The sequence below is a fragment of the Xiphophorus couchianus genome, chromosome 7 (genome assembly GCF_001444195.1).
Source record: "Xiphophorus couchianus chromosome 7, X_couchianus-1.0, whole genome shotgun sequence".
NCBI lineage: Eukaryota > Metazoa > Chordata > Actinopteri > Cyprinodontiformes > Poeciliidae > Xiphophorus > Xiphophorus couchianus.
In genome coordinates this window covers 21,524,266-21,547,046 of record NC_040234.1, presented here as the reverse complement: position 1 = coordinate 21,547,046, position 22,781 = coordinate 21,524,266, and the positions used below count along the sequence as shown (strand labels likewise).

Sequence of the window (22,781 nt, the reverse complement as noted above, 5' to 3'; positions counted from 1 at the left end):
AAAAAAAGACACTTCCTGTTCCGAGGGGGCGGGGCTTAGATGACGTCATAATATGATGACGTAGGATCGACGGGCATCCCACCAGGATCACTCAGGCCAAGTCTGATGCAGCTCGGTCAAAACATGTGGAATGTAGAGGCAAACGTATACGAACGGCGTTGCCGCCATTGAAAACTCTTGGCACTTTAAAGCAAGCGAGACCAACTTCCTATCTGTCATCCAACACAGAATCACCTTGATTAGGTCAAGAGAGCCATAAACAGAGCTATCCAAGGAAAAAAAAGGCACTTCCTGTTCCGAGGGGGCGGGGCTTAGATGACGTCATAATATGATGACGTAGGTCCGACGAGCATCCCACCAGAGTCACTCAGGCAAAGTTTGGTGCAGAAGCTATCGACCGTTCACAGTAAAATACGAGACTTCCTGTTGTCAGGGGGCGTGGCCTAAGTGATGTCATCTTTTGACCATTGGATATTATTGCACACCCCACGATTATCCACGGCTGAAAGTTTGGTGTCTCTGTGATTTTTTGTGTTAGAATTACAAATTATTTAATTTTTTCCTGTTCAATTCAACATTGAACTGTCATTCCGTAGGGCAATGCTGCCCTCTGGTGTCGAATTACTGAAATTACTGAAATGGTTTCATTATTTCAGTAATTCGACACCAGAGGGCAGCATTGCCCTACACATGACAAAATAATCCCCTTTGTAATTGACTGTGTAACATATTACACAGTCAATCACAGGGGATCTTTGAGCCTTGCTAACCCCCCTTCAACATGCTCCAAAACTCACCAATTTGATAACTTTAAATCAAACATGCCTTATGATCAGACTGACCAAGTTTGAAGTCGATCAATCGAAATCCCTAGGAGGAGTTTGATCAAATACGAAGGCTGTAAACGTCAAAATCGAGGTCAAATGAACTTCAATCTAAAATGGCCGACTTCCTGTTGGGTTTAGAGCATGGCTCTAAGAGACTTTTTTGTACGTCCTGACAAGATACACATGTGTACCAAGTTTCGTAATTCGAAGTTAAAGCATGTCTTGGGGCTGATTTTTTAAAATATTCTATGGGGCAATGTAGAGAAATTAGGCCACGCCCTCGAAGGTTCGCTGTGGATTCCTGTTTGAGGATGGATAAGGATCCCTCCTAGTGAGTTTGGAGCAGCTCAGCCCAAAACTGTGGAATTCAGAGCCAAACGAAATTCGACGGCGTTCGCAACGCCGCCACGCCCACCTGCTTCATCGCAGCCGGTCAGGGCTTGAATCCACAACACACCAACATGTTTTCTGTCTCTGGACACAGTTTCATGTTGATTAGGTCAAAGGGCTAAGATAGCGACCGTTCACAGTAAAACATGACACTTCCTGTTCTCAGGGGGCGTGGCCTAAGTTATGTCATCATTTCACCACAGGGTATTTTAGGACACCCGATGACGATCAATCACTGAACGTTTGGTGCCTCTATGTGTTTTTGTATAGGAAATATAAGAGTTTCGTGTTTCATGGCGAGTAGGTGAACTTTGACCCCTGGTAACCCCCCTTCAACAAGCTCATACAATCACCAATTTGATAACTTTAAATCAGACATGCCTTATGATCAGACTGACCGAGTTTGAAGCCGATCAATCGAAATCCCTAGGAGGAGTTTGATCAAATACGAAGGCTGTAAACGGCCAAAATAGGGTCCAAAATTGACCTTCAATCCAACATGGCCGACTTCCTGCCATACTTGCACTATGACATTACTTGTAAATTCTGAGCGTCTTAGTGAGCTCTACAACTGTACCGAATTTCAAGTCTCTACGATGAAGTAAGTGAATAGCAATGGGTCTGTTGAAAGTTGCTAGTTGCCGGCGTTGAGCAATTTTTTTTGGGATTTTTGCGGCGACCTTAAAATTCAAAATTTTTAAACCGCCTAGTCGCTTCCGCCAAGTTTGGTGAGTTTTTGAATATGATAAAGCCCCCAAAAAGGCACACGAAGAGGGGGGCAGAATAATAATAAAACAGTACAGATACAATAGGCCTTCGCAGCGCTTTGCTGCTCGGGCCTAAAAATTCAATGTTTAATTTACCCAGTTTGTGGATCTTTGGGTTGCGGCTGCTATTAAGCAAGATTAATGACATATACTGGAAAATTTCCCGGGCAGATAAAGTTTCCAGTTTACAGATAATGTAAAAGCAACATCTCTCAACCACTCAATCACATTAAATATTTAAGAAGGCAGCAGAGGGTAAGGAGCATCTCTTCTCTTCTCATCTTACTCCAGTTACATTGTTCTGTTTGGGTTTAAATAAGGACAATCTTTAGATATCTTAACAGAGCTGATTCCTATCTGCTATAAAGTTTCCAAAAACTCTGATTCTGGTATGAACTTAACAGTAACTAATGTTAGTAATTTATTTTCTACCTCTGAACTTTAAAATATTACCTTGCCTTAGTGATGCTTATTTATGTCTATATCTATGTTCACATTGATCTTATCATTTATAAAGAGTGTTTAAAATTATGTTAACTCGCCATGAAATCATTCAAAAAAAGTTGTGGACTTCAAAACCTCAAACTTATTTAATATTTAATAAAAAGCAGGTGAGAACTGAGAGTAGGACTAGAAAATGCCAGACAGGTCAGCATAACCGGGTACTTCCGACTAACAAAAAGCTTTTCATAATGAAACAGGTGCCAGTTTTCAAAGCGCAGCATAATTATAAAAGCAGATGGTGGAAGCATGAGCTTTTGAACAGCAACTTGTGTTTTTTTATTCAAGTAAACTGCCAATGACACATCCCTGACCACTTCTTCCAACTCATGTCTGCTGGGTAACTTGCCATTATTTTCTCCAATTTAATGTTGTGCATTTTGTGTGATGAGGCAATCACTTAAAGTGAGTTCTTGTCAGTGGGGAAAACATCTTAGATTTTTTTATTTGAACATAAATGAAAGCAAAATAGGTCCCAAACCTGTCGGAGGATGATACGGCTATAAGCCTGGATGGTTGGGAAGTGCGCTGTTATGTCATAAAATCGTAACTTCCCTGAAATATTAGAGTCTTTCTTGCTTTTTTTTAAACATTTTGCAGTATCATATCAATACCTCCCTAAATTTGTTGATGCTCTCTAGTCACACAAATCCAGCTGGGACAGAAAGGAAATTATTCGATCAAGCTTAGCTTTTCCTGTGCTAATTAGGAAGATCTGGAACCAATATATAGCTACGCAGCACAGCGCCTGAACAAAAACAAACACACCTGTTTACCACAATCTAATGTGTCACCTGTTTTTTTCATAGCAGGTATGGCAGGCAGTCACAGCACAATAGTCTCCATAATTAGTCTCCAAAGAACAACAACAGATGGAGGAAGTGATAGAGAATGAAGAAAAGACAAACCAGGCAGACAGGCTGACAGGGAGAGTTTACCCAAAATAAATGCAGTGTGATGCCCCACTGACAAACACAAAAGGCTTTTGATTGCATGATTTGATGTGCATATTGTACCGTGAGTGGAAATCCCACAGACAGTTTTGGGAATCAGGTTGCTCCTCTTACTCTCCTCCCCCTCTACTCACAGATGAAGGTTATAAATCTTAAAAATAAAATACATCCTCCTTAATGACGGTAGTGGGACTGCGCTTTAAGGCACTGATGGATTTATCATAATGTTCCTGCAGTTTTTAAAATAAACGAGCATATAAACTCCCCCAGGCTACTCTTCAAGAAAGGTTATTAATATTTTAATAGGTTCAAGGTTCAATAAAAAGCAGAACGAAATAAAAATGTGGTTTCAGAGTAAATGCTACCTATAGTGTAATTTAGACAATTATAAAACAATGATGTGCTGTTTTCCACTGTCCCATAAGCTGTATTCTTCAAATAAAAGACTTTTATCCAGGAAAGTAAAGTGATAAAAGTATTGTTCATTCGTTATTACATTGTGCTGAAGCATATCCTAGTTCTAGGTTGGTGTTTTCAATCATCATTTAGGGAAATCATGTCCTGACTGTCAGGCCTGGAACCAAAAACATCCAATTTATTCAATTTAATCTGTATTCTAAAATGGAAAAAGCTACAAAATCTGAAGTTGCTGGATGACATAAACTTACAATTTAATAATATTTTATGGTATTTGTTGTGATAATAGCAAAAGTGATAATAAAAAGTATTTAATATGTATTTCCATCTTTTTAGGTAATTGTGCAACTATGACTTGACTGACAGACAATTTACTATTTTCACAATTTCTAATCCTGATATGACATTTTTTATAATACAATAAATATCAATACATAGTAGATAATTATTTACTGAACACAATCAGTCCAGAAAAAGTTGCAGAGCAGTTCCTAAGGTTGAGAACTATTATGAACAAATGGGGGGGAAAAACATGGAACAACAATTGACTGTACAAAAATGATTCAAAAATTTGTCTATTAAATCTCCAGTGAAGTCAAAGCAACACCTAAAGGTCGGTATCAATTACTCAACAATAAGAAAGAGAGACAGAGAAACAATAGTATTGAAGAGTTTCAGAGCAAAACCCCAGCTAACCAAAAACAACAAACAATCCTGCCTCATGTTGGCCAAAAACCCCCAAAACATCTCGATTATATTCAAACTTGCAGGAAAATATTCTGTGAACTGAGGAGACAATGTTCAGGTTTTTAAAACTAAATTATGACCTTTTAGGAAATTGGCGAACTTTACAACTCTAATTAAGTAAATCAAAGTTGTTAAAGATTTAAGCGTCAACCTTCAGCATATGTCTTTCACCATAATAATCACATTATATAATTATATTGCCGCATGGAGGGATTTTCTTCCCCACTCAGTCCTATTCAAGATAATAGATTATCAAAACCACATTTAAGTCTATTGTTGGAATATCAGCATTGAGCCGCTCTAATTTAATATTGGCAATCTTTGGCTTTACAAGCCTTTATCAGTGGAGTCGTCATCAGGAGGGTCAGAGCTGAAGTCTGTCCTCTATCTGCATGCAGAGAAAGGCAGAAACCCTTCAGGAGACACATTTATATTCACAGTGATGTCTCAGTTTATACACCCCCTGTAAATACAACCATATGTTGCGCCTGGTGAGTCCCATAAAACAAAGCTTGTTACCAAGTTTCCAGCTCCTCCCCCACTGCACCTTCTCACTTTTCATTGTTTTCTCGCACATCTTTTGAGTTTACAAGACATTTCTTCCTAAAACAAACAATGGAAACATAGACTTACACAGCCATGCATGTCAGATACACAGATGTACAGAAAACCAAATACGTCGAAAAAAAGAAAAGCAAACACAGCATTCGTTTGCCTCAGACAAATATTGCTTGAAGAAAAGTTGCTTAATTAATTATTTGTTTTTGTTTGTAAAATTCCATATAAGTGAACAAAAATCAAAATGATGGTTTTTATAGTCTAGTTGTTGGCAGTCACTTTGAAGAAACTGAGTTATTGTTTTATTGTCTTTCATACAAAACAACAAGTTATCTATCAGCTGAAATAGAAATAGAAATGGATGAAACTGTTGCACAAAGCTATTGATCTGCTCCTTAAAGTCAAGATGAACCCCAGAAGTAGTGGAAACAATTCTCTTTATTTCTCATGTGTAATGTATTAATACCCTCTTACTTTTTGTGACCACTCCTTCCAGTCTGATGATGTTGGGATGATCAAACTGGCCCATGATCGACGCCTCCCGCAGGAAGTCCCGCCGTTGACGTTCAACGTATCCTCCTTTCAGCGTCTTTATTGCCACCGCAATCTCCTTTTTGCCCGCCGTTCTCAAGCGGCCGCTGCACACCTCGCCAAATTCACCTGCAAAACACGATCGCACACGCACACACACACACCCCATCATGTTTCCAGCATTTCAAAGGTGATTACACTGAATTATTTTGCCTGAACTTGACTTTAATCTAAACCCAGTGGCACCACCAGGGGCTTTGAAGCTCTCTTTCAATGTTTTCTATGAATATAAATTTAAGCTGATTGAGAAGCTGCATCAGCGCCAAAGTTTATTTATTTATTTAGGTCTTATTTTATCTATTTATGTCTCCTTTGTGTCCTCCAGAAATCAATGAGCGCATAATGCTCAGTACTTTGAACATTTAAAACAAAATGCTGGACACACTGAATTTTAACTGGTTTTTATTTTCTCAACTTTCCTTTCAGTTGTACTATTAACCCATTCTTTGTAAACGTATTGTTAAACTAGTGCATTATCTAATTGTAAATTATAAGGCACCGAAATGTAACTGGGGTTGAATTACATTTACTTTATAAATAAATAAAGCAGTGATTCAAATTTGATTAAAACATACTGTAATGATCCTAAAGAGATATAAAGAGTTTTTGTTAATTATATTAATTCTTGCTGATGGCTGTGTGCAGAAAGGATCTCCTGTAGCAGTTTGTATTACAGAGCATTTGAAGAAGCCTCTGACTGAAGACAGTTTTTCTATGACAGTCTCATGAGGAGGATGCATAAATGTCTTGATTTTATGTAAAATCCTTTGCATCATCATGTCCAGAGGTTACACAGTCATCCCCAGAACAGAGCCAGAACAGAACCAGCCTTTGTTGTTGGGCCTTTTTAGGTTCCTGATTCTGATGCTGCTGCCCCAGCAGATGATTACAGAAGACATGATGCTCTAAACGTATAGAAGATCTGCAGCATCTTGCTACGCTTCCTCAACAAGTCCGTCCTGCTTTGTCCCTTTTTGTAGACCCAGGGTGCTAAAAGTAGGGCCTGCGGGCCATTTGCTGCCTGTGGACTGATTTTGTGCGGCATCTGGATCACAGTTCAAGAACAGATTAAATTATGCTTTTTAAATTAAAACTTGCTTTCAGAGGCAGACTGATCTAGATTCTGATTTTATTGCTGAGAATAAATTACATGTCTTTTTCAGTTTTGGATCTACAACCCCATTCTTACAGAAAAAAACAAAACAAAACTTATTTATTTAATGAAAATAGCTCATGCTTAGTTTATTGAGGAGTAGGTAAAAAAACAAACAAAAAACAACGTCTTGGTGATTTTAGTTTTTGAAAATTAGAAAGTTGGGACACCCCTGTTGTAGAAAGCTTCACTGTAGCGTCTCCAGTCCAGGAAATAGGGTTTGACCTAAGCCTGTTTCTCCTGAAATATACAAAAATCTCCTTTACTTTGTTCACATTCAAGATGAGATGATTGTACAAATAAATTTAGATCCCTGAAATTCTTTTGGTGTGCCACTTCAGGAGTATCTGAACCCCGGCAAACCTAAATCAGTCATTGTTGTTTTTGTCCAACATAAAGAGCCAATCTCAGACAAATGGCAAAAAACAAGGCATAATAATAACAAAATCAAAACTGTGAGCTGAGAGCAAAGTCTGCCACCTGGGGGCAGTGTTGCAGTTCCCATCTAATCTCCACTATCAACTTCTCTGATTAGTTAAACTTTATCACATTTTTTTCTTGCAGGTATAAAAAAAATAAATAAATCCCAACACATTTTTGTTCCTTAAGTCTATTAAAGTGTTAATACCCCAACAGTGTGCGGTGAGAATATGACTAAAACTTCTGTCTCTTACTTTGAAATAGCGGGAAGTTTGTTGGGTTCGTCATCAGTGGAAGAGAGATGATAATCTCTGTGAATGTTTGAATCTATTGTTATTACAGCAGGTGTGAAATGGCACTCTTCTGCCCACATGGTCGATGTGATTCAGAAACGTAGCGTCAGATGAGTGTGAAGCGCGTGTAGGCGTGTGCTTGTACCTGCTCCGATCACCCTCTCAATGCGGATCCTGGACGGGTCGATTTCTTTAGTGAATTCATGGACGGCCTGTGTGGGATCCTCGTATGTGTCGGGGTCCACATATGTCTTTATTCCTGGAAAAGGGACTGTTGGGGAAAAGGCGAAGTAGAATTATATATTTTCAATATCTAATTTTGCCTTTATGAACTATGGGATCATGGTATGAAACTAAACGATGACTTAGCCACTCTTGAGAGAAACATTTCAGACACAAAGAGACACATTTAACCATTGCTATTGATCAGGAGAGGCAGGGGCTCCAGCTACAGTACACTGTTCGATATCTTCTCTTCAGAGCACAGGCCTTTTTGCTGAAAAGCAGCAGGGCAGCACCCTGAGCGCTGAGCCAGTCATTTAACTTGGCACAAGTTTTTCACTTTGTTTCAATCAACCAGCCGCCCTGATGAAGTGTCCTTGAGCAAACAGGTAAATTTTTTTTACTGCCTGCTGCTGTTCAGGCCTTGATCCCAACCTCCCACAGGAGAGCAGGCCCTTGAAAGAAGTTGTTGTTGTTCTCCTTTTAGGGATCAATACAGTATCAACAAACTAAAAACAACAATCAGGCGCATGGAGAAAAATCTCACAAGCTCCCGAGTTTCTCTTAAAGCATCTGCATCAACGTTGCACTCAATCTCAACTAGGGGCAGTTGAGAGACATGCTATCTTTTTTTTAAAAAAGTGTGAATTATTGTTGAAAAATGAAACCTCTGTGGTACAGCAAAAAATTTAGTTGACATTTTTTTCTTGCTGTTTTTTAAGTCCCTTGCTCTCTGGCCTCAAATCTTAAAATATTCCCCATTCCTCTTTGTTCTGTGATGTGCTGACTTTGAAACAAGTTACCCTTTTCTTTGTATCTTTAACCTTGTGTTTTTCCCTTCTCTGACTTTGCTCCTATTTTTACCCTTCTCTCTACTCTCAAACACATATTGAATTGAAAAAGCATTCGTACCCTTAAGACCTTTAAAATTTTGTTACTTTACATCACACATCAATGTTCTTTATTGGGATTCCATGGATCAAACACAAAGTTTTGCATAACTGTAATGATTTGTTATTCACAGTAACTTTAAAAATTGAGGAAAGTAAAATTGGGCTCACAAAAGTGCTTGACTGCGTTATGAAGCAATAATTCTTACCCTTTTTTTCAAATAAAAATCTGAAACGTGTGATTTCAATGTAATCACAGTTGGAAATGTGAAATAAATATTCTTCTAAGTAAAAGGAGAATAAAATAGTTGAAGCTCAGTTGGATGGAAACAATCTACAGCCTGAATATTAACTTTTTGGTCTTTAAAGATCTAATGTGGACATTTCATGTTTTCCATTGGGTTATACTGCTTCTAAAAACAGCTCAATCGCTTAAAAGACAAAAACATCAAGTCATTTTGTGGTAATACATTCATGTTTGGAAAATGAGCTATTTCAAAAACCTTCTGAATGTAATGTTACAAATCAGCAGGCATTGCCCTGTTATCTAGCAACCCAAGTGGAACTCCAGCACATTTGGTCAGCAACTTTTACACCGTGTTCCAAATTATTATGCAAGTGATATTTTCTCAAATTTTTAAAAAATGGTCAATGCAAATGATGGCCAGTATAATTTTCAAGTCATGAACTATTACAGTATAAATCACAAAGCTCCCCATGAGAGCAGTATTTTTTTCAAAAATAAAAAACTCAAATGCATTGTTCCAAATTATTATGCACAGCAGATTTTCTAAACATTTTATGGATTATAAAGAACTGCAAACGGTTATTCTATGAATGTGCAGCATTAAGTGGTCACTTAAAATCAAAAGCTATTTCAATCAAAAACATCTTAACAGACCGAGTTACATGTTAACATTGAACCCCTTCTTTGATATCACCTGCACAATTCTTGCTTCCATTGAACTTGTGAGTTTGTGGAAAGTTTCTGCTTGAATTTCTTTGCAGGATGTCAGAAAATCTTCCCAGAGCTGCTGGTTTGATATGAACTGCATTCCACCCTCAGATCTTCTGCTTGAGGAAACTCCAAAGGTTCTCAATAGGGTTGAGGTCAGAGGAGGACGGTGACCACACCATGAGTTTCTTCCATTTTATGCCCATAGCAGCCAATGACACAGTGGTATTCCTTGCAGCATGAGATGGTGCATTGTCATGCACCATGTCATGAAGATGATTTTGCAACAGAAGGTATGGCTCTTCTTTTTAAATCATGAAAGAAAGAAAGTGCTCAGTCAGAAAGTCCATATATACTGCTCAAAAAAATAAAGGGAACACTTTAAGTGTTAAACACCTGTTTAAGTGTTCCCTTTATTTTTTTGAGCAGTGTACTTTGCTGAGGTCATTTTCACACCTTCAGGGACACTGAAAGGGTCTCTCCCCATGATTTTGGCCCAAAAAATAACTCCACCACCTCCTTCAAAGAGCCCTGGTACACAATACCATCAATAAATTTAATAGCACAACAAAAAATGTTATCTTTATGACACTTAAATCCAATTTGCGTAATAATTTGGAACATGGTGTATTGCTGGCTGCTGGCAAAGACAAGTGCTCTGTTTACCATCCAGAAACAACTTGCTGCATTCTTGTTGGTTGTGCAGGAGGCCCCACTTCTGCTTTTCAAAGATGTACGGTTGTATAATTGCACATCTGTTTGCAGCCATTTTCATGTGCGAATGTAAATGTTGAGTTAGTGGTCGTGGCCAGCAGCAACTTATTTGGATGTAATGCGACAAGAGGCCCTAAAACAGCTAACCCCCCCTCTCCAGAACTGAACGGACAAAAAATCTCATTGTCTTGGTTTGTAAAGCTCACAGACCTGACCTAACCTGTTCAAGTAAGCATAATAAGCTTCTTTTAAATTCAAGGGTGTTATATAACATGTATAAAATTGGATGTCCTGGAGAAATGGAGTTGGAGAAACCAGATTTTAACCTGCTTCATCGCAGCATTTTTTGTTTAGGACCATGGTTCTGAAGAAAGGGAGCATCAAGACACTCTTATGTCTTTTATAGCAGATTTTTCTTAAGGATTCTTCTTATCTTGTGTTGAACCCAATTCATCTTCCCGTCACCTCTGACCAACTTCACTGCTGTTCTTGAAGAAAATTACAAGCATCGACCTCCATCTTTCACTACAACATATTTGGCGTGCACTCCTTGAGAGCTTGTACCCTGGGTGTTAAGATTTGTTGCTGCAACAGCCCTCCTGAATCAAGTAGCTCACTTATCTCCTAAGCCTCCCACCAGGTTCTGCAGCAGCCTGCTAATTACCTGTCCATTTGATTCAGCTGTGTTTAAGTAGGGGAACATCTAAAACACACGTCCTCAGGAGTGGAAATGTCCATTCTAGTTGTAGGTAAAAAAGTTAGATTTTTGTCTCATTTTTCCACGTTTGCCGTGTCTCCTGCATGACTTTAAGCACATCATCTTCAGTCTTTCTTTCAACTATTGATGTCTTTTTGCCATTCATCCATAAAGGCCAGGTTTGTTGTGTCTTAAACAGGTAATTGGTGTCGTGTTGATGCATTTTCCCACCACAGCTGTGTATTTCTGCAGCTGGACCTGCCATGATTTCTAGGCTGCTTCTCTGAATAATCCTCTTGTTGGTTTAGGTGGACACCAACCGTGTCCTGGTAGGTGGGCAATTGCATCACACATTTCATTTTCAGACATTGTTCAACCAGCTAATTAAATCATGATTTAACTACAGTGTTTAAAGCTATGGTATCTAACTTCTATAAAAAAGTTTTTTTTAACTTATTTGCTAAAACTATCATTTTGTTGTGACAGTTTGGTATAAGACAGATAATCTATGGAGAAAAAATCTAAATTTCTGCCTTCTCCCAGTGCTAACTAGAGATATATACCACTCAGTCAGAAACAACCAATCAGAGGCAGGAGGATTGTCCTAGCGCTGTCAATCACCCTCAAGTATGAACTGATCAGACACGCTCCCTGACTCTGTGCTACGCTACAGCTTATACCTGACATTAGAGTGTGTCGTGAATGCCAAAGCTAGTTAGCATAGCTACTGATGAACAGTTTTCCTGGAATGGCAAGTTGTTTGTCTGCCATTAGTATATTTAGCAGTGCATACTGCATGATTGACAGCGCTAAGACCTTCTACTGGGCTCTCATTGGTTGTAATTGACTGGGAGTGGTACAAATCATACCATCTTGACATAGATTTAACAAATATGTAAAAAAAAAAAAAAAAAAAAAAAAAAAAAAAAACAAAAATATATATATATATATATATATATACACACACACACATATATATATAAAAGTATATTTAAATATATATTTTTTAATAAAGTAAAACTCTGGGTTTAATTTTTTTCTTTACCAGAAGCATTTGGAAAATAAAGTGGGAAACATTTTATGTATCTTAAAACTGTTTTCTGTGAATTTTTAAGAGCTTTTGAGATTATTTCATAATCAAGACCAACTTCAAACTTCCTCACAACTTTATCCTTGACCTGTCAGGTGTGTTACTTGGATTAATCTTTGACTTCTAAATGAGTTTTTTCTACTGGATTTTATTTGGGGGTATTGCAGTAGAGGCAGATGAATAAAATTGTGCTTTAATTTACTTCCAAATCTAAGCTACTTTGTAATAAAGTTCAAGAAGTATGAATACTTTTGCAAGCCACTCTTGGTGGCAGCAATAAAAAGTTGAGTTTTAAAGAAAAAGAAAATAGTAGTAAATGCAAGTTAAGAATAAATCATTTCCTGCAGCACTTGAAGAAGAAAACATTTCTTCCTTGAAAAAGAATCCCATTTTGAACTCAGTCATACATGAACTTACTATGCAGAGGACCAGATCCACATGGGAAGTGATCCATGCTCTTTGCATATTGAATGCAAAGAAAAGAGCATGTGGCTAGATACTAAATGTGACTCACTGAATGTCTCTCAGCTCTTTTGCTTTCTGTTTACTGGCAGACCGCAGTGGCACATCACAGAAAGCTAAATCCTCACCAGGCAGATGTCCTTTCACAGCGTCTCACCAAAAGATTAACCATCCAAATTAAAAATCAAAACTATGAGGTGGGCAAATTGATTTACCAAGTCCATTCTGATAGTCGGTCCGTCGTTTGTCCTCTGAGGTCATCTTGGCCTTGAAGTACCACTGACACCTGAAAAACAGACAATTTGAAAGAAGAAAAAGAGTTGAGGAAATTATAAATGATGTGTTAAATGATAAAAAAGAAGCAATGCCATCAACAAACTGTAAATTCAGACTAAGTGTTGGTATCAAACAGGATCCATTCTTGTCCCAAACAGAGAAATAATACATCAGACACCTTTCTAATGAGCAGGAAAACATAAATCTACACTTTCTTTCTGTTTTACTTCTGTTAACACCTCTAAAATGTCAGGCTGTGATATGCCTTAGGATAGAGCAGGTCAAAAATAACAACTATTACTTTCTCCTGCTGAAGTCATAACTGTTCCTAACAATACTGAAGGGGATTCCTTATTAGGTGAATTATATGCCAATGCATAACAACCATCATCCAGTCATTTGAGTCACTATGGGCACCTTTGTTAAAGAGCAGACTGCAACTCCAGTCTTCAAGTGCAATAACTCTGCAACATTTTGGATGCATACCTGCTCCAACTCACCTGAAATGAATGGATGGTTAATTACCAATCTTTTGCAAAACATGCCATCATGCCAAGGAGATAAATCAGCCTTTTGATTCAGGCATGTTGGAGAATAGTTGCAACTAGAAGTTGTGGGACAGAGGCATAAAGGTCTGGAGTCGCTGACTGTTGCTCTAAAAATGTAACAAAGCAAGTTGCCAATGTGTGACAGGTTTCTGCAACAAAGACGAGGATGTTAGCAGTGTTTCCACACATTTATGGATTTATGGATGGATGGATGGTTGGATGGATGTCAAACTAAAAAATAAGACAGATCGTTGAACACATAGTTACAGCTCTTAGTTGTAAAACGTAACAGAGTTTGGATATTCAAAAATTTTTTCATACTCTCTTATTTCTCTATACTTAACCAGACCTGGATGATATTTACAGACAAGTACAGACTTTTCCAGATTGTGTATTAGCACTTTTTTTTTTTATCTCCACTTCAAATCATAAAGCAGAAAGAAGCAAAAACCTTAAAGAGTCATGACAAAGACTATCAATAATTTGCCTTCATTTTTTTAAAGTGACACACTCAACCATACAGTACAGGTGTAGATTTAGAGCTGCAGTAACAAGCTCACACCAAAATGTGTTAGAGAGGAGTAAAAGTAAAAAAAAATACCTGATGTGAACAAGTCGAAGTAATTGGGGGATCATTAATACAGTACATCTCAGAGGCAAATAAGCTGTACATTCATAACACACATCACTATATAGTATATCACATACTGTATTTCCTACTAAAAATATATTTTCAGGCAGAATCAGACAGCATAATGTGATGGAATACAACCAGTGTAGTTTCGTATCTGAACAAAAATCACATTCAACTTTATCCTAAAAAAAGCAAACAAAAGGTAGAGCTTTACATTTTCAACAATTTTCAGATAATGCAAACCAAACATCTCAAAGCTTGATAAACACAAACACCCACACTCCTACCCACAAGGAACAATGACAAAGACTGTCATGTTGTCAGAGCACACTTTTATTGAAAATATGTAACTGTGCACAAGCTGTCTCGTCCTCCTGTGTGCGAGAGCTAGAGGTGTTTATCTGGGCACTGAGAGACCGAGGAAGCAACAAACAGAAAGCGGCTGCCAAGGAAAGTCTGAAAAACCACAAGATTAGATGGCAGCATCTGTAAAGGATCTCAGAAGATTTGATTCAAATAGATCCTTGCTCTGAAATTAAAATGGGAGAAAGCAAAAAGTGCCCTGCATGAGTCATGTTTGCAGAAAGGTGCCGGATATAAAGGCTGCAATGTAAGTCACAGCTGAAATGTTGTCTATAAAACTCTGAATAGCCTATTGAGAGTTGTTTGCAATAAAACACCGCTGCAAAAGCTTGCAGAAGCAAGCTTACCTTATTCTCTCGTGTGGTTTAAAGGCTTGTAAACAGTTTGAAATGTTCAGTTTTTTTTATTCATTCTTTGCTTATGTTTTGAGTGGAGGGTTGTTGTCTGGAAGGAGATCCAATTGCAGATGAATTTTTACCAAAGCCTTTCGTTTTAGCACCAACGTGAAGTGAAGGCCTCTCAAATTTCAAATTAATCAGTGTCATAATGAAATGTATGACATTGATTAATGTTATAATCAATGTCATAAGTAGCTACTGACTTTAATCAGGCAGTAGCTACTTTATTCAGCTACTGACTCAGTGAAGTAGCTGAGAGAAAAAACATAGTACCACTGTACTATGTTTTTTCTCTCAGCTACTTCACTGAGTCAGTAGCTGAATAAAGTAGCTACTGCATTACATTAACAGTAATTACACTGGTCAACAGCCAAAAAATTGAGTTTTTTAAAAAACTGTTTTGGGGTAATTTTGATGCATTGAATCCAGAAATCACATTGATTTTGCTCAATCAGGTCAACTTTCTGAACTAACCTACATATTAGTTTGGGATGCAGCCATGATGGCTGATTGCTGCTGAACACACACGAGGCGTGCCAAGAAATGGAAATTCATGTTGCACAATGAAGACGTAATATTCAATTTACATGTACAATTTACCCTTACAGGTGTTTATTACTGAATTTACAGAAATCCAAGTTTGTAACATTTAATTAATACGCTCTGTTAGGAAATATTTTTTTTCTCCTGAAACCTTTTTTTGGATGAGAAATATTAACGGAAATGAACTGATAGTGTCGCAAAAATGTCATCAATTCAGTCAGAATATCGGATTTCTGTAAATCAAATCAGAATTAAAACCTGACCTGATTGAGAAAAATGGATGTCATTTTTGGATTCAGTGGTGCAAAAATAGTCTTAATTCAGCTGAAAAGATGCTAAATGGTTTAGATGCAACCTCAGTTCAGCTGATTTAAGCACATCGCAATCTGACTGCTAGAAAAAAAAGGTATTTTTTTCCCCAAAAAACATGAAACAAGCAGCTAAAAGATAAAAAGGGATGTTACTGGACTAATATTCACAGAGATGTGAAAGTGAATGAGGCACATGATTGCTTTATTTTTATACCAAAGATCAGTAACTGCCATAAACTCACTGGCGTCAAAGTTAATAGTGCCAATCATTTAACACAGATGTTGTGGACCTTGAGGTAAAAAAATATCAACTTTGTATTGATATTTAAAATTTTTTCACTGTAATCAGTCATGACATATTTAGTATCACTGGACTCTTTGGAGTCTCAGAGTTTTGAGCTTCTTTCATCTGTCTACCTTGAAAGCTGCAATCGCAACACAGAATAATCAACAATCATTGAACAGAGGGTTGAAATTAAAGCCATAGTGACTAATGTAAAAGGTAGTTTATTTATTTTATGATCAACTGTGGAATTCAGTCAGATTGTGTCTTATATAAATATTGAAAAATGTCTATCTTAATGTGTTTAGTGTAATTAATTATACAGATGCATAAAAAAAATATAAGATAAAAAGAACAAATGTACAGTAAAATAGGAAGAAAAATACAAAATATGTTTTGTGTCTGTGTGGAATGCAACTCCAAATAATAATAATAATTATTATTATTGTCATATGACAAATATAATTCCCAACTTAAACATTTCTCATATGGTAACAAAACTAGTATAAAGATAATCAAATTAAATGAGTTTCTTGGTAGGTAGACAAATAGTTTTATATGAAGAAAAAAGCCAAAAACAATTTTACACACATAATGAAAGTATTAAAATATGATAGCATAGAAATATCCCTTATTGTCCCTCACTGGGGAAATTCAGGTGCAACAGCAGCAAAGTGACAAAGATGGCGACAACAGTAAAAATAAGAAAATAAAGAAAAATGTAAAGTGTAAGAACAAAAATGTAGTTCTGAAAAATAAGACACTCAGATTCTAATAGATTAAAATAACAGCAAAAATAGCAAACTGTGCTCTGCATTAGAATAAAGTTAAGAGGTTATTTAGCTAAACTGACGAGGTGCAGCAGTCACACTATGCCTTGATATCACTGAATGTTTCTGTGAAGTTCAACCAATCTGCTGCTATTAAAACACTTTTATGCTTTACTGAAATTGTGTTAAATTTAGTTTTTTTTTTTGCTGCAGTAGAAAGTACAACCACTTCTTAAAAAGTGATCATCGACTTATTTTAAAACACCACACTTTGTGATTTATGACCCACAATAGAGTCAAACCTCAAATTTGGCGACCTGTGGTTTAAAGAATATCTGTTTCAGTTTGACATTAAGCTAAGTTACAGCTTTTAAGGTGAGGAAAGAAAACATTTTTGTTATTCAGACGTGGCTTCCTGTTAACTAAAGGTTGCGCAATGCCTTCGTTTGAACATGGCAGGTCGAATAAAGTATTTATAGCTGTGAGAAGTGGAGGTGGCAGTGCTGCAGGAAGGCAGTGAGATGGAAAATAATAGTATAAAGAATGAAAGGTGCTTTGAGCCCTCTCTCTGAGGCCGTATCACTGATGAATTTTAAAATGTATTTTGCAAGTAGAGGACTTAATTAATGACCATGTGCATGAGGGACGCTCACTCCCACAAGTGGATCTCCTAATAAAACTTCTCATATTTCATCATTTATTAGATAGAACATATAATTCTACAGCCTGTTTTGTATAAGGAGGATCTAAGTTTCACTTTTAGTTGATCGTTAAAAAGTTAACTTTGCCAATTTGTCTTTCTTTTTCTAGTAAAGACGGGTCAATGCATTTCAAGTTTTAGTATTTATTCAATAAGGGCTCATAGAAATAAACTTTAAAAACACAAACCATTGCTGACAGTGGTATTAACTCTGAGTTGATTTTTTTGTAGTTCAATGGGGTTTCTCCCCAATGGGAATAACATAACAAATCACTGAAGACATCGTTCAAATGAATGGCAGCCAAGTAGGAGACAACAGTCCAGAGGGTTGACCCAACACCCAACAGAGACGGGACAGAAACAGAAACAGACAGATCCCACTGTGACACTGGCACTTCAGTGGAGAGCCCTGTCTTCACTGTCACTGCTGCAGACAGGCCTGCCTCTCCCGCAGCTCTGAGGATTCACATCACTGTGATCCAGACCGAACGCGCTGCTGTCCTGCTGGGGACGAGCGGACGGACAGAGGTCAGCTGTGTCGGTGCAGACATGCGGTTCTGCTGGTGAGATTTCAGTAAAATATTGATCCAATAAACTTCATATGTTCACAAAAAATGACTGAGAATAGAATAACTTATATGGAGATGATTTATCTGTAAAGTCTGAAGAAACTAATCGTTTTCAGTAAGTGTTCTGGATCAAGATACATTATGTTTTATAATGATCAAACAATGAAAACATAACTTTAAAAAAAAAAAAGCAGATTTATGAAACACAGAGAACATGGAGGGTCGTGAAAAAGATGTAACTTTGAGCATTGCATAAAGCTTGTAAGAGTTTTTCCATCTCACACAATGTGTACATTTTCACCCCTAACCTTTTCTATCACAGCAAAAACACAAAATCTTACCAAGTATGTTTGATCTGGTTTCTGGTGAAAATATCTTAATAAACGTAAAATAAGACAAAACCAACTTACAAGTAACTGTGCAACAAGATATTGGAGTTTAAGTCAATGATTCCTTAATATGATGAAAAAGTACTTAGAAGTGAAATAATCTGCCATATTATAACAAGATATTTTCTCATATAGTAATATGAGAAAATATAAGTTCCCATATATACAGCTCTGGAAAAAAATAAGAGCCCACTGATTGAAAACCTCCTGGTTATTCCACCAAATATTGATTTCTAAACTCTTCCTGAGGTCTAAAAGCAATGCATCTTTTTGTTATTTTCACCATTTCTCATTTTCTGCAAATAAATACAAGATTTTTGCTTGAAATTTCGAAGACATGTTGTCAGTAGTACATAGAATAAAAGAACAATGTTCAGTTTACTTCAACATATAACTATAAAAAGTAAAATCAGAGAAACTGATCATTTTAAGTGGTCTTAATTTTATTCTAGAGCTGTATAATGACATGTTATTATAAGTTATAATATGGAAAAAAGGATTTGTTTCACTGGCAGATTGTTTAACTTAGAACTAATACTTTTTCATCAATATTAAGAGATTATTGACTAAATCTAAGCTTTTATCTCGTGTTGAAAAGTTACTTGAAAGTTAGTTTTGTCTTTTTTTATGTGTAGAAACGAGACCAAAAGTACTCAGTAAGGTTTGGTTTTTGCAGTGATAGAAAAGGTCAGAGGTGAAAATCTACACAAAGTGTCTGAAGAACTTCTTGCATGATTGTGCGTGTGGCCACAGCATCACATGTGGGCTGCCTCGCCTTTGAGGACTTAGCATAATCCGGGTTGCCATATTAGAGTAGATGTCAGAGGGGCCACGGGCCATAGGTTGCCAGATTGGGTTTTGGCTAAGTGAAGTTTGTGGGATTCTGGACACTGATAGACAGATCCGATAACCACAGGCTGAGAGGACAAGAAGGGGATTTGGAAAGCAACCGTTGACCTCTGCTGATGGGGTCAAGCTGTTCATTAAAGAATTGGTGGCATGTGCCTTTATCAGTCGTTTCCAGTCCTCACCACTGATCCTCTTTATCCGTCTCTGTCTCACTGGGTTTCATTTTGTAAAGAGGCCTCACACACACGTACAAAGACAGCAATCACACTCAAAGAGTTTGGCATCTCTCTGCGTTCTCTGGCCTGCCTAGCACTGCTACAGTACATATTGGCTTGTTCTGTGCAAGCCTGCAGAGCTCGGTAAAACAAACAGGCTCAGGGACCTAATCAAAGCATCAGTGCAAGTCAAACTACTTTTCACTTGGCCTCTTATCTTTCACAGCTGCTGTAGCAACCAAGGGCACAAAAGGAAGGACAACCGGAGAAGACATGAAAGGAACAAAAGCACTTACAGGGACTGACATAATTCTGAGCAAACCCAGTACATTATGTAAACCTCCTCTCCTTGCCTGCATCTTTACAACTGTGGCACCTTTGCTCTGATATAAGTTTGCACTCTACATTTCACATAAATAGATATAAACAGAGGTGTTTTTTTTTTCAGGTGGAAAGCGTTCCTCAGCTCCTCTTCTTGCTCCGTTTCAGGGCCGGATGAGTGAAAGCTCTCATCTGTCTCTGGCAGCAAAACGACATTTGAAGCTTTTCTAAAACTGAGTACAAGTCCCTCCCACACAGGGCAGAGGGATTGCAGCAATGAGAGACGGTGAGCGAGTTGAATAACACTCCAAATACTGACGCTGCTTTTAGAAGGATTCAGTTAAAAAAAATAAAAATAAAAAGGTATACTGCAAAAGAAGCCTGCAGCATTGACTCTAGCTGTTGCATCTGCATGTGTGAAGTCTTACTTAAGTAAACACACATTGATGGTGCATTTAAAAAAATAAAAAAATCAGTGCAAGGACTGGCTGTAAAGCTGAATAATTACAATTATGTAGTTTTTTCAATCTTACCAACAACAAATAGGTTTTGATTGCAAAATTTACAATTCATTAAATCCACATCAGAGCTAAAACAATTATACACGTTTCCAATAGTAATTATATATCCTTCTGTGGTAAAAAAAAATACTCGGAATTTGTTTTTCAAAGGTTAGGCTTTAGTAAATAGCACTTCTGTAGACAGATGGTTTAATGGGTAAGCCAGTAAATATAAACTCTTAGAGGAAATTCACACTTTTAGTCAGACACTAAAAAAATCAACACAGGTTAGAAACTGAGATGTGATGAATTCAGTCTGGTATTAAACTACAAAGGGGTGCGAAATTTTATTTTATTGCAACTTCAAGTATCAACAAAAACTTTGGAATTTTTTAAGAGATTATCTGCCAGCAAGTTTATTTGCCAGCTTGTTTGTTGTCACGTGTCAAACTCAATAAACTCGATTAAATACTAAGTGTGCTTAAATTTTATGTTATCAAACAAATCAATGCAGCTTTTATCTGTTTACTGCCAAATTATATCAATTAATCCCTCCAGCTTCTTGAGAATTATCGTGGAAATTCACGCAAAATGAATAAATCCCTGGACGTTTTTGTAATATTCTTTTTGAGTTTTTGAGATGTACTTATAGACATTTTATGGATTTACATCTTCTAAATATTATGACTTACAGCTAATTGCTATTGTTAATGCGGATATCCACTGTTTCCTGCTACATTGCTGTAATAGGACATTACACAAATACATTTTTAGTGTAAATGTTATGTTATGGTCATTTTATGGAGTACACAATTATGGGCCTTATTACTAACTTGACAATTAACCAGTCGACCATCACAGATTTCCTCCACAAGTACAGCAAGTCAGAAGCTGTTCACAAAGTGCTGCGATACGCATACTGATAAAAAAAGTTAACTAGAAAGTAAAACGCAAAAGGCAGCAAAAGTAACAAGGATAACTGCAGCCTTGTGAAGCAAAGCCTGCTCAAGAATTTGTGAGAGAGAGGATAAGCCACTCCTGAAGCAAAGACAGGGACTGGACTTTTGCTGATTCCTGAAGGAAAAGTGGAGAGGAATAAAATCCAACCTACCTAAGAAAGGGTTGGGAATCTATGGAGTGAAATGGAAGATGAGCAGCAACAGACAACAAGACAGACGATGCAACCTGGCCTTCCTTAGCAACTCATACTAATTGCCACCATATTATGCACCATTGATGTAGTAATTCTTCTAAACGTAGCCCAGACCAAGTATTGAGTGTGCAGTTTGCAGACAGACAAAAATACAGTACTTTAAATATATCAAATAGTGTTAAATAGACCAATATTTTGTATTAATTACCTTATTTAACCAGGTCGAAACCAGATTAAGAACTAAATCTCATTTGCAAGAGGCAAAAAATCTGCCCAGGTACTGAATTAAAATGAGTATTCTAATTTACTGAGATGTACCTGTACAAAGGAATCCCTTCATGCATAAGAAGACAGTTTAAAGAAGTCACAGTTTAGTCCTAATTAAATTGTTTTTTCACTTCTGTTTGAGTTGGGGTCACATTTCATGCATGACGTATTTGTAAGTGTAGTGCAGAGAAAAATGCTCTTGCATTAAAATCAATTAGCATCTTCCGACAAGTCAAATATCTGCTTAATTAAAGCTTTTTAAGGTTAAATGACAGAAAAAAATTTGCTTTTTGGATATTCGGAGAAGTCCAACCAAATAAACACGTACCAATTATCAAACGTGGTAGTGGAAGTATCATGCTGTGGGTCTTTTTTTTTTTAACTTAATAGCAGTAGCGCATTGTGAAAGCAGATGGCTTAACTGCAGAACTACCAACAAAATCTTTTTTTCATTATTTAATAGAAATGTATTTAATATCAAAGTAGAAAATACATGACAAAAAAACTAAAACTAAAAATATTATCACAGAACAATAAAAAAGAAACAAAGTATTGTGTTTTAAAGAGTGAGTATTATTAACCGTGTGTGTGTGAGAGTGTGTGAGCAACAATGGTGATATGAATTACATTAATATTAATAGTCATAATTAATGACTATTAATTGATCATCGTATGTCTGTATTTACCTGTTTTTCATTATTATTATTTTTGTCAGTATTCATACTTGTTTTTTTATTGTTCCACATACTGATAATGTCATAATTTCAAAATCTTAATGTAAAGTCAACCAATTAATTCAAATACATTTTACAACTTTTGCTAAGAAGAGTGGTCAACTACAAATTATGTCAGAAGCTTCTTGATGATTTCAAAAAGAACATAAGCTGCTAAAATTTACACAAAATTATTATTTTTAAAGTTCATTAAAGCTGTTAACTGCACGAACCGTCCATCCTGGTTGGTTTGAAAAAATATTTGAAGCTCAAATTTAATACAACATTCATAACCATGATGAATGGAAGTCAACCTCTGGCTTTAAGAAAAG

At 36.8% G+C, this 22,781-nt stretch overlaps 1 protein-coding gene and 1 long non-coding RNA gene across 2 annotated transcripts in view; one reads left to right on the top strand and one right to left on the bottom strand.

Annotated features, from left to right (window-relative positions):
- Nucleotides 1–22,781, bottom strand: part of LOC114147836 (ephrin type-A receptor 6) — a 188,103-nt gene that overhangs the window by 13,154 nt on the left and 152,168 nt on the right. The window contains exons 9-11 of the mRNA XM_028022512.1: nucleotides 12,863–12,933; nucleotides 7,763–7,888; nucleotides 5,635–5,820 (exon numbers count right to left, since the gene is read on the bottom strand). Coding sequence (XP_027878313.1) covers nucleotides 5,635–5,820; nucleotides 7,763–7,888; nucleotides 12,863–12,933 — 383 coding nt within the window. The remainder of the gene's footprint in view (nucleotides 1–5,634; nucleotides 5,821–7,762; nucleotides 7,889–12,862; nucleotides 12,934–22,781) is intronic.
- LOC114147864 (uncharacterized) lies at nucleotides 2,077–3,465 on the top strand. The gene is made up of 2 exons (XR_003596153.1): nucleotides 2,077–2,239; nucleotides 3,298–3,465. It is a non-coding gene; the product is annotated as an uncharacterized LOC114147864 (long non-coding RNA).